The sequence below is a fragment of the Carettochelys insculpta genome, chromosome 8 (assembly GCF_033958435.1).
Source record: "Carettochelys insculpta isolate YL-2023 chromosome 8, ASM3395843v1, whole genome shotgun sequence".
Lineage (NCBI taxonomy): Eukaryota > Metazoa > Chordata > Testudines > Carettochelyidae > Carettochelys > Carettochelys insculpta.
The window spans coordinates 12,729,298-12,742,295 of record NC_134144.1 but is presented as its reverse complement, the minus strand read 5'-3'; the positions used below and the strand labels follow the sequence as shown (position 1 = coordinate 12,742,295).

General features: G+C 41.2%; 1 protein-coding gene across 3 annotated transcripts in view; it reads left to right on the top strand.

Annotated features, from left to right (window-relative positions):
* BMPR2 (bone morphogenetic protein receptor type 2) overlaps positions 1–12,998 on the top strand; it is a 154,743-nt gene that overhangs the window by 108,605 nt on the left and 33,140 nt on the right. For all 3 annotated transcript variants that reach the window (XR_012646430.1, XM_075001702.1, XM_075001703.1), the window contains 4 exons: positions 1,260–1,351; positions 5,592–5,822; positions 9,468–9,582; positions 11,957–12,117. Coding sequence is in view for 2 of the 3 variants with exons in the window: in XM_075001702.1 (XP_074857803.1) it covers positions 1,260–1,351; positions 5,592–5,822; positions 9,468–9,582; positions 11,957–12,117 (599 nt within the window). In the remaining variant the exon portion in view is untranslated. The remainder of the gene's footprint in view (positions 1–1,259; positions 1,352–5,591; positions 5,823–9,467; positions 9,583–11,956; positions 12,118–12,998) is intronic.

The window sequence follows — 12,998 nt, the reverse complement described above, 5'->3', positions numbered from 1 at the left end:
TTTCCAAGGAGGCGGTAACCATACGGCTGCATCCAGCTTTTGTTCCTAAAGTTTCTTCTGAGTTTCACATTAACGAACCTATCGTTTTACCCTCGTTTTATCCAAAGCCTCATAACTCTAACAAAGAGGCGCGCCTACACCTCTTGGACGTGAGGAGGGCGCTAGCCTTCTATATAGACAGGACCAAGTCCTTCCGGAAAACGGATAGACTCCTAGTCTCTCTCGCTCCCAAATTGAAAGGAGAAGGTCTCTCTTCGCAGAGAATCTCGAAGCACATCATATCCTGCATAAAAATGTGCTACGAACTCAAAAAGACTCCTTTACTGGCCACGCCCAGGGCTCATTCCACTTGGGCGGTGGCGGCATCAACAACCTTTTTCAAGGGCGTTGCGCTAAAAGACATTTGCAGAGTGGCGACCTGGTCATCCTATGACACCTTCGCCAAACATTACGCCCTTCACAGGAGTTCCAAGAGGATACCCGTCTCTCGACAGCGGTCCTCTCAGGGACAAGCTGCACATGATCCGATTACCCACCTCCTATCTTGGGTTACTGCTGGGTAGTCACCTAATGTGGAGCACCCACGGGGACACTCGAAGAAGAAAGAAAGGTTACTCACTGTAGTAACGGTGGTTCTTCGAGATGTGTCCCCGTGGGTGCTCCACTACCCGCCCATCCTCCCCGCTTCGGATCTCTGTTTAGTGTTTTGCAGGAGCATCCGAGGCGGTTGGTCAAGGAACTGGCAGGGACCGGATCGCGCACGTGGCCAGGAGCGCGCAAGGGAGCGGCGCGCACCCGCGCATGCGCGGTCCAGCAGAAACTGCTCAGAAGATCCGATCTGCGGTGCCGGGCGAGCCCAACACCTAATGTGGAGCACCCACGGGGACACATCTCGAAGAACCACCGTTACTACGGTGAGTAACCTTTCTTTTCTAAGGACTCCCATGTTTTCAATGTGGGTCCATTTTTCTTCCATGAATCCTCAGTTCAGCAAATAAGGTTGTGTGGAGGCATCAGTCTTCTTTAAGGCCAACGCCAGTGGGATTCTGAGTCATATATAAAAGAATCACCTCCTCTTTCAACTTTTTAGTTATGTTAGCTTGGGGGAGAAGGGTTTGCAGCGTTACTCCTATCTTGGCATGGGCTTCTTTGTAAGAACAACTGTTGCTATAAAGTCCCAGGTTAATTCTGCAACTATTCTCATATGCATTTTTGCGCAAAGCCTTAATTATCAGTGCTTCTGGTTCCCATATCTTTAGGTGACCGTAAGCAAGGCCTACACAGTATGAACATGATGGAGGCAGCAGCATCAGAGCCTTCCCTAGACCTGGATAATCTAAAATTGTTAGAGGTAAGACTTTCTGGATCTTATTTACTCTTCATTGTTTGTACTACCTGTGATCAAATATTGTAATATTTAAGAAACAGCTTTATGTAATAAATGATCTCACTTTTGTATTGTCCTGGTTCTGGCTATTGTGAACTGCAGTAAAAGCTATAAACACAGCCATAAAATACATAGGGGGTTACCTTGGAAATGCCAGAAGCCAAAGTAAATATTTTACTTTTTTTGCTTTATTCAACAATATCAGTGATATTGGTCAAAATGTGCTCTTTATTTTGGAAGAGTATTAACACGTGAAGAGCAGTGAGGAGTACTTGTACGTGTTGTATTTCAAAAGTGTGAAATGCTTTTCTTATTTGACATTGATGTCCCTACTAAAAAAATTAAAAGTACAATATCTGACAATAGTAGTTTGAAACGTCACAGGAACCCTACTGCACATATAGAATTTACTGTGGATTCCAGTAGTGCTCTTCAAATAATAGCAGAGTGCTGTGTGTTTTCTCTAGCTTCTTAATGTCAGATAGTCTGCACAGTGAGGTGTTCTCCACGTCTGTGTCAATGAGAAGCAGTCCAGATCTTTTCTCTGGGCCTGTACTTAGGAATCAGGAATAACTCCAGAATTATCTGCCTTTGGATGGCACAAAGAGCAAATTTCAGGTATCCCTTTGTAACAGAACTTTCAGAAGATTTATACAAGATTATCAAAGCGTCTCTGTTCTCTTCATTGACTTAGTATTTTCTCTGCCTGAATGCTCTTGAACTTAAAATATGTGGCACTGAGGAAGATTTGAAGAACAGCATTGTTGTAGGAACTCAGCTTACATGTCCCGGCTGAGACCTGCAGGGAAGTCTGGCTTCTGATGGCATGTAGGCATGTCATCCATAAGCCAGCTGAGCAAGCCAGAGTGAAACTTACTCCCAGTTCGGGAAAGGTCTGTGCCGGGAGAGTTGAACTATCTTTCTGGAAGCTTCTTTGCAAAGACCAAGCCAGAACCAGTGAAATGTTTTCAAGTTCCCCTGGCTTTTCGCTTAGTCACAGGACTCCCGTTCCTACAGTTTGTGGAGCAGATAGCAGAGTTTCACTGAAGCCACTAGTGTCTCTAGGGAAAGCAAAATTGGTGGGAACAAGGAGGGAAGAAAGTCCTGTTCTGAGCCATTATATAGGCAACATCAATGCTCAGGCAGTTGATAAGGCAGCACAGGTTTTTTTTGTTAACCTATCTGCAAGGCTTTAGGTGTCATGAAAAGTGACTTCATGTGGAAGTGAAACATTTTAGAAAATGAATCAGGGAAGGATTTTTAGTAGGGCTCACTAAGTGTCCCAGGGAGAAGTTTTGTCCTTTCATCCCAAAATAATAATCTGTCCTCCTTCTTGGTGGTCACTCAATGTTCAGGATATCTTCATGTCATCCTCCTCTTTGAGTCTGTTGATGGATGATCAGCCCAATTCTGGAGCCACAGGTCTTATCACAGAAGGGTCAGGTGTTTGGTAATAAGCCAATACTATCAGCTTCATAGCATCATAAGATGGAATTAAGAATTTTGCTGTGATTTTTTTTATTTTTTAATAAATCTGAGATCTGTATACCCTAGAGCCTGTGTATCCATCTGAAACTTGGTAGCTCCTTGACAGTATTCCAAGAATCTCAACATGGAAGATCATCATCATGAGATGAGGAAGAACTTAAACAGGATCTGACACTCTCAGAATTGTTTTCTGCCCTATATGACTTTGCTTTAAGGAAGGGGTGAGCGAACTTTATACGTCAGACCCCACCTTTCATCCCTGCAATTAGCAGCCCTCTCCCCAGTCTGTCTAATTTAATCCAATCTGATGGAAATTTCAGTTATGTTCATATGAAAAAAGAACCGTTTTGGCAAGTGTAAGAAAATAAGTATGCAGAATGTAAGAACTTTATTAGTTAGTATAAAAATGTGAATACACAGACATAAAAACAGTAACATATTTCAACATTTTAAATGAGATAGAAGAGCCTGAGACCCAGCAGCCAATTGTGCTCCGCCCACCCCCCCAGTTAAGAAATTTCATAGCCCCTCCCCCACATGGGCATCCACGTTCCTACTTTGCACACCTTTGCTCTAAGGAAGGCATCTGGTATTTGATTATTTGCCTATTGTGTTTTATAAGGTCTTTTGTACTTTTCATGGGCCTGACTTGCTTCAGGATTTTTGTCCCAAATGCAGGATTCTGGGAGGCATTTGATAGTTTTCAGCTGCCTGGAGGGGTTTCCAAGAAATATGGAGAGAGGCTTCTCAGTGCTGAGAGACGGTAGAACAAGGAGCAGTGTTCTCAAGCTGCAGTGCGGGAGGTCTAGGTTGGATATTAGGAAGAACTGTTTCACTAGCAATGTGGAGAAGCACTAGAATATGTACTCAGATTCGCAGCACCACGTGGAGTTCTGGTGTAGCTGCTCACAGCACTCTTAGGCTGAGTTGAGGCACTAGTTGCAATCGCAGCACCTCTCTCTATGCTGGTCCCCGCACAGTTGCTCCCATTCAAGGGCTTCTGTGGTGGGCATCTGTGGCTGGGCCTCCAGCTCTTCAATACGCTCTGTCCCCTGCTTCAGCTCATCAGCACGACCTCATGCCTCTGTCCATCTCTGTCCTGTTTCTCTGAAGCAACAGGGTCTTGCCTCTTGTTCGCTCAAGGTTCACCTGACAGCCAACTCGGCCTTCCAGCCGAGAGAGAGGTTTTGTCAAAACCATGGCTGGCGACTTTCTCAAGGGCATGTACCAATAGTTCTTGCCTGGCACCTTAACCTGGTCCTCTGGCTACTTATGGGTTCCCCTTTCATGCCCTTGGCCATGTTATCCCTCTTTTACCTCCCTTGGAACGTGGCCTTCCTGATGTCTTCCACCTCTGTGAGGAGGGTGTCTGAGCTCTGGGCCCTCGTGTTGTAGCCCTCATGGTTTTAGATGAGAACAAGTTCACTTCCTTTCAAGCCATAGACCATAGCAGTTTGCTAACTTAATTAGGGTGTTAATTCATCCTTCCCTTCCATCGTGGCATTGAGTTGGTTTATAGTAAAAGTAAAACCAGTTCATTAACAAAAAGTTATATGTTTAAAGTAGAGGGAAGAAGGATCGTAATGGTTCCAAAAAAATGCATCTAAGATTAAAATTCAGCTTCAGATTAGTCGTTTGTTCAAACAAGGATTTTCTCGCCAGTCATTCTTTCAGCATGGCAAATGTGTTCTTTAGATAGAGCTCAAAGCACTTAGTTTCTTTGGCTGCTGAGGTGAAGGGTGATTTTTTTTTTTAGGGGTTCGCTCCTCCCCTCATTGTGATCCAGTCAATTTTGGAAATGCATTTTTCTGAAGATGATTCCCTAATAAAGTTTCTTTCCACTGCTGGATGTAAATGTCAAGCCATCTAGTGTAGATGCTATTTCAACTTCTCCCCCATTTGTTATACTTTTACAATACAAACTATCTTCTACACTCTCCCATACCCATTGTCTTTTAGCTGTACCTGGCTTGACTATCATGGGAGATGCATTCCTTTGACTAGAAAAAATAAATCTGCTTTGCCTGATCTGTTTACAACCTCCGAAACATAACATGAGAGCATATGTGTAATTTTATGTATGGCATTAATGTATATGTTTCAGAATGATACTAATGATCAGTGTGTCACCTGTTCACACCTGATACCTTACATAACACTTTATAGATACAGATTATGATAATAGTTGCGGGTACTGGGTTGGTCAAGCCAGCTGAAACTCAATGCTAGATACTAGGGAGTACCTTGCCTTCTAGGTTTAGGATACTTTTAGGGTCACACAAATGCAGGTGTAGGATCTGTCTTCTCTCAGAACCAAATTCAGTAAGGTGTTTGAAACTTCATAGCTTGCTTGCAATCCTACTTTTTTCTCTATGGGCCAGTAGCAATTTAAAAAACAAACATATGCCAAAAAATGTGCACTTGTGTATAATTCTTTGCCTGTACACAATGCAAAATTCCTTGTGAACGTATACCATCCTGTGACCAATTTTAACATGTGTATGCATTTATTCTATACAAATGTGCATCTCAGGTTTACGAAAATTTATTACTAGAATGCTGAGACTTTTTATTTGGTAATAAATGTTAAGTGAAGGGGAGTGACATTTACAATGTAGTGCATGGCTATATGTATCTATGCTACTTTGCATCATGAAAACCTTCTTTGATAATTACTGTTTTAATCACTATAATGACTACTTTAAACTTTTTACAGCTGATTGGTCGGGGACGATATGGAGCAGTGTATAAAGGTTCCCTAGATGAGCGTCCAGTGGCTGTAAAAGTATTTTCCTTTGCTAACCGCCAGAACTTTATCAATGAGAGGAACATTTACAGAGTCCCACTGATGGATCATGACAATATTGCCCACTTCATTGTGGGAGATGAGCGATTCACTGCAGATGGACGTATGGAATATCTGTTGGTGATGGAATATTATCCTAATGTAAGTACTTCATACAAAACAAACCAATTTATTTTCTATAACTAAGAACAGTAAAATAGACAGGATTTATTGTAATATGTTGCCAGTGTTTTTCATTAGTTCTTCTTGCGTAATAACCTACCAAACCTAGACTAATGTAAAAATACTCCATAGAAATCAGTAGATTTATAAACCATAACACTGTTTACTGTAATATTTGATTTTCCCAGGTGATTCTGTTCTATATGGTCACACCAGTTTTCTTGGACTGCATTTGTAGAACTTGGAAAAATGCTCTGCTTTTAATTGTAGTACAGTAAAAGCCATGTTATTTGACACTTTGAAAACTGGCATGCTCACTAGCCAGGGCCTATTGGAAAATGGGGGCCAACTGCCCAGCAGGCTGCCCAGGTGGGGCTAGTGGAGTGGGGCCAGCAGAGTGGGGCTGGGATGCCAGCTGATGTCAGCAGTACCTTTTGGAAAACTGGGACCAGCTGCCTGCTGGGGCCAGTGACAGCAGGGCCAGTCCACCTGGCCGGAGTCAGCAGAGTGGTACCAACTATTTGGAAAATTTGATTGTCTGGCAACACCTATTCTCCAAGGATGCTGGATAATCAAGTTTCTATTATACAAGTCTTTTTTTAGAAGCTGTGCTTTCCAGAAGTATACAACTAGTTTACGATGTGTCAATTAAATTTAACTGTAGACTAATAGATCAAAAATAGATTTTTGTCAGATAAATTTGATACTATAAATGCTGCTGCTCTTTTAGGCAGCACAAAATACTGTCTTCCCTAAACATTTTTGTGTGTGAGCTTATTTTATTTTTCTGCAGTTCAGAAATTTTGCGTTAATTATAGAGAAGGTGCATTTATAGAGACAGTTTGCACATCATATTTACTTTTCAGAACCATTGGTTCAGGTTTTACCTGAATCAACTCAACTTTCATGTAATAGGCTATATAAATCTCCCTCTTCCACAACTACTAACACCTAATCTACATTAGAAGCACTACATTGGCACAGCGCTGCTGAAGTTGAACTAAAGTGCAAAGTCATAAGGGGCCACAGGTCAGGCAAGAAAGATAAAATCACCTCAACTTAATTCTTCAAAGCAGTTAAACTGAGTTATGTGCAATTTACAGTGTGCGTGTTGCAGGAGGGTAGGCAGTCATCTTGCATATGAAATCTTAAACAAACAAAGGTTGAATCTGGCTGGTCTATGTAGACATTAAAGATCCCATGGTATGTTTGGCTAAAAAGATAGGCATGAAGTGAGACTAATGGGGATAATTTTCTCCATACCTTTTCATAGAATCATAGAATACTAGGACTGCAAGGGACCTTGAGAGGCCATTGAGTCCAGCCCCCTGCCCCAATGGCAGGACCAAGTACTGTCTAAACCATCCCTGATAGACATCTATTAAACCTGTTCTTAAATATCTCCAGCAATGGAGATTCCACAACCTCCCTTGGCAATTTATTCCAGTGTTTGACCACCCTCACGGTTAGGAACTTTTTCCTAATGTCCAACCTAAACCTCCCTTGCTGCAGTTTAAGTCCATTGCTTCTTGTTCTAGCCTCAGAGGCCAGAAGAACAGGTTTTCTCCCTCCTCCTTATGACACCCTTTTAGATACTTGAAAACTGCTATCATGTCCCCCCTCAATCTTTTCTTTTCCAAACTAAACAAGCCCAATTCTTTCAGCCTTTCGTCATAGGTCACATTCTCTAGACCGTGGTTGTCCAACCTTTTGGCTTGCCTGGGCCCCATTGAGTGAAGAGGAATTGTCTTGGGCCGTATATAAAATATATAATATAGTTAATGTATTATAAATCACATAATAATGTTAAAAGTTTATGATTTTGTGGGGCTGGATTACTAGCTGTCCAGGGCTGCATGTGGCCCACGGGCTGTGGGTTGGACACGCCTGCTCTAGACCTTTAATCATTCTTGTTGCTCTCTTCTGGACCCTCTCTAATTTCTCCACATCTTTCTTGAACTCTGGTGCCCAGAACTGGACACACTACTCCAGCTGAGGCCTAACCAGCGCAGAGTAGAGCTGAAATATTTTTTCAGAATATTGTGTAGCATGTTTTGTTCTGATAAGAGAACTAGCTGAATTTCAGTATTGTGTATGTGTATGCACAGCTTGACTGTGATGTGTTTAATTCTAAAATAAATATGTACTGCATAGTTGTAATATGTATTCTAAAATAAATGAAGTATATGTAAAATATATATAATAACTAAGCGTTAATTTTTATTTCAGAATTGTTTAATTGTTTCTTGTTGGCTTTGATATATAAAAAAGCCAATATGTTCAGGCACTCTGACATTTCATTTTTTTAAACATTTTTTGTCCTTGTGTAACTGAGCTACTAATACAATATTCACCATTATCCAGAAGGATGAGGATTGTGTGATCAGTCTTTGTGGTGAAAATGAGTGGGAAGCATCAGTGTTCAAACAGGAATGGACTGTCCAAGGGAAATTATTTTTAATCAATAGTAATAATTATTCTTCGAGTGATTGTTTATGTCCATTCTAGTAGGTGTGTGCATGCATGCTACGTGCATGATCGTTGGCAAATTTTTCCCTTAGCTGTACCTGTTGGGTCAGCTTTGATGGCCCCTGAAGTGGTATCTTCATGGCATGGTAAAAGGGCTCTCTCAGCCCGCCACCCAACTCTTCTTTTTACTACTAGCTACAGTTGTCTATCCCTGCAGTGTTTGTTGTCTGACCTGAGGGCTTGTCTACGCTTACAGTCTGCAGATGCTGTCTACATCCACATATATACTTTACCTCCCAAGTAACTATGTCTACAGAAGAAGCCTTCCTGGCTATGTAGTAGTCTACACTGCAGATTTGGTTGGTATAAATACTGTGCTCAGGGGTGTGAATTCTTTACACCCCAAGTGACTCAGCTTGTGTGTGCTTACCAGAAGATGGATGTGCTGTGTGGCGCTCAGTTTTGCACGTCTGATGAAGACACAGCAAAATTGACCTCTCTGGGCTCAATCATTGACCCCTGTACTCCACTCAGTCACGTTGAGTAAGGGACATTGATGTGAGACTGAAGGGTCTTGGACTTCACTAGGGAAGTGAGTCGATTCTGATATATCAGTTGTAGCTACACAAATGCCATAGCTAGAATTATGTGTCTGAAATTGCTTGTGTCCCTCATAGAGACTTACCCTCAGTTATACTAACATAAAACGGTGGTGCAGACCAAGCCTAAATCTTCTGGAACTGGAAAAATACTAGGGAGATAAGTTAGTAAACTTCTTATTATGGCTAAAAATCCTGATTTAGCGTTCAAAATCCACCATTTTGTATTTCACACAATTGGTTTTTCAATTATTTTCTTCTGGCACTGTTGACCAGCAATTTCAGAATATTATAACCACCTGCAAAACATAAATGTAATCTTTTGGTTTATCTACTCTAATTTTTTTGACTAAACCATAAAACCAATAGCAGCCACAACCAGTGATAAAAAATAAACTTGGGCCCCAATCCTGCAATTGACAGCAGGCAGATAGAGTGGTGAACAATTTTAGGGTCAGGTTCTCAGGGAACACTGGGAATGATGTGAAAAAGGTTTTGACTTGATTATTCATCTTTATGTAATTTCAATCCACTGTATTGTATTTGTTTTCTCTAGGGTTCCTTGTGTAAGTACTTGAGTCTCCACACCAGTGACTGGGTGAGCTCCTGTCGTTTGGCACATTCGGTGACGAGGGGCCTGGCATACCTTCACACAGAGTTACCTCGAGGAGGTATGGTCAAGAGGAGACATGTTTATACCGCAGTAACTGGGAATGGAACCAAGTAGTAGTTGGAGCGTTCTGTTGCTTTATTTTTAATGTTAGTAGTGAAGAGAAAAACGTGTGGTTTGAGAAATCAATGGGAGCAGATATCTCAAAATACAAATTACACCACACTTCCTGTAGTACATTCTGATTTCCTGAGTACTATCATGATGTAGATCTGTATCTATGTTTATGAATATGTGGAATGAGAGATTACAGAATCATATGAACAGGCAAGTAAGCAGCAGAGTTATGCAGTGTGGCTGTATCACAACAGATTACTGAAGACCTAAATAATTTAATATACAAGTATCTGAATGAAAGGAAATGAAGTGTTCTGATGTTCTTGTGTTGTACAGTTCAGGTATAGCTTAATGAAGCAGTGTCCATAGGTTAAAAAAGAGTGGGTATTTTGTGTATGGAAGGAAAATATATCTTCTGTTCTAGGTTTTTTTTCATATGATTTCATTTTTTCATTTCAGGACAAAAACATTTTTTGGTGTATAAACAATATCTCCTACATATTTTATGCTTTTGTACAGCACAACATGGGCCAATATACAGATATAAGCCTTTTCTTCAGTGCTTGCATGCTTCATTTAATATTTTTGGAGCTAAAGTATTGTTTTTCTATACTAGACATGTATGATATAAAAGATTAGAATATTCTCAGGCAGTGAGGCACTAGCCTTTTTGTTACAAAAGAAAAGATGAAAAGCTGTGAAAAGATTAGTGCACCATGAAGTATAAGAATTTGAGAGGATGCTGTATTTTAGATTAAAAGCAAGATTTCATAAAAATAGGCATTGATATTTGTCATGAGAATGAAAAATCAAGGAAAATATATAAAAAACCAAGCTGGTTATTAACATATTCAGTATTCATGTGTGCTAGTGAACCTCCAGCCACCACCTTAATTTAACCATTTTGAAGTGTACATCCAGACTTCTCTGTAAGCAGCTATAATGGTTTAAGCCTTTAAGCCATAGAGCTAGAGCAGTAGACTGATTTGTAAAAACCTTTTACACAGCTGACAGTGTATAAGAAACTCCCATGGTTTTATAAATGTAGTATCACAATAAAACCACTTCTGTAGTCCTGGCTGTTACAGTAAACAAGTTCTGATTCAAATATTGAATTGAAACTGTTTCACTATTTAGCAGGAGTAACTTGAAAATTCTTGTTAAGATCACATTCACAATACTTTATGATAAGTGCATTGACAAGCCCCTTTAAGAAACCTTTCCAGAAAGGTTTAGATTTAATTTGTTTAGCTGTATAACACAAATTATAGTGAAATCCACAAAAATGTACTGAAAAGGGGTAAGGCAGAACATTTGAGTGTTCTACTCTGATATACATTTTGATATTTTGAAACCTAGTTTGTGACCTGTTACTTGTGTAGTCATCAGTTAATTTCTAGTGCTGAGGTGTGACTTAGCAAACGTTAGCTGTTCCAAGTTCAGTCATACAGGGTAATCAGTTGGGAACAGTGAGTTAATGTCTATACTGCAGGTAAAAAGCCATTGTTGGCCTGTGCCAGCAGACTTGGGCTTGTGGTCCTGTAGCTAAGGAGCTCTTAAGTTGTAAATAGATGTTCAGTGTTTGCTGAAGTCCGGGCTCTAGGATGTTGCAGGGTGGGAAGGTCCTAAAGCTTGGGCTACAGCCCAAGCCGAAACCGTTCCACTGCAATTAAATAGCTCCTTAGCTCAAGCCTCAAGTCAGCTGACACGCCAACCATGGGTGTCTAATTGCAGTGAAGATTTACCCAATTCATGTTCAGTCATCCAGCTGGGGTGGTAAATCTGAGAAGGAGGCTCTGAGGCTCTCCTGCGGGATGACTAAGATCCACTGAAGAATTCAAGCATTAGAATAAATGTGAGATGGATAGTGATATAAGTACCCCCCATCCAATTTCTGCACACACACTAAACTAATTATAGTGAATTGCGGGTGGTTTATTTTAAATGAGAACTCTGTGATGGTAGTATTTGTACTGGCCATTAGGTCAGCCACAGTGGCTCTATATTTAAATACAAGTGTAGCTACACTGCTAAAAATGCTGAACTATGTATTGGAATAAAAAGAAGCTTGTTGACTTTTATATATGTTGATGGTACTTGTGTATAAATAGCAAAATATTACAAACAGCTGTCAGTGTTTCAATAGTTAATAGAGCATGTTGCAGTGATCACTGTAAGCAGGAGAAATTTTTAGCAATATTTAAAAAAAAAAAACAAAAAAAAGTGCTAGAATAAACTAGCAGACAGCATTTGATGCTGCTTCTGCCAAGCAGTGTCATTATTCAGATAATAACGAGCGCTTCTGTATGTCCAACTAGACCATTATAAACCTGCAATTTCCCATCGTGACTTGAACAGCCGTAATGTACTGGTGAAGAATGATGGAACGTGTGTAATTAGTGATTTTGGATTATCCATGAAATTAACTGGAAATCGACTGGTACGTCCAGGCGAGGAGGACAATGCTGCCATTAGTGAGGTGAGCGCACATTAAGAAAACACAATGATCAGCATTTATAAATGGCATCTAGTAAGAAAAAATGATTTTTGATACAGTCTTGAAATAGTAGCTCAGAGGGTTAATGCATCGGCCGCACAATTTCTGTGAAGCGGGGGGATATTGTAGGTGGAGAAAAGAGTGGGTTATAATCAGTGCTTTTTTTTTTTTCTTTAAACCATTTTGGCTCCTTGCCTTCCCCAATCCCATTGGGTTCCTGTGGCTGGAGCTGCTGGAGGGCTGGAAGAGGCTCTGGCTCCTGGCCCTGCACTGCTGCAGGGCTGTTGGGGGGCTCCAGCTCCTGGTCCCTTCTACTGTGGCACTGGCAGGAGCTCCAGCTCCTCACCCTGCACTGCTGCAGGGCCTGTGGGGTTCTGGCAGCCCCACAGCTGGGAGCCAGCTGGGGTACTGAGCTCCACCAGCAGCCCCAGCTGTGGGAACCCTGACCAAGAGGTGCCAGTATGCAGCATTGGCACATACTGCCAGGAGAAAAAGCCCTGGTTATAACATTGGGGTGATAAGAGTCTTTGGCCCTTTCAATAAAACATTTAAAAACAAATCTTGTGCCTTGGAAAGGTGACATGTTGGTAGCCCAGGAGATAGAAGTCCTCTTTCAGTAGAATAGGTCTGACAGGTCACTGGCAGTACATATGTTCCTACCAAGCCCCTTGGCCTAAACTTGGTCCCTGAGAGTAACTGACTCTCCATTTCCATTCAGTCCTTTGCCTCTCTGCTGAGATCTGTAAACAAAGATGCAATTTCAGTGGGGTTTTGTTGTGTTGTAGAGTCACATGCTTTAGGTCTATTGAGATTGCCAGTTCACCCTTGGATTGTAAGGACCTTTTGTCATGACCAACCCTGAA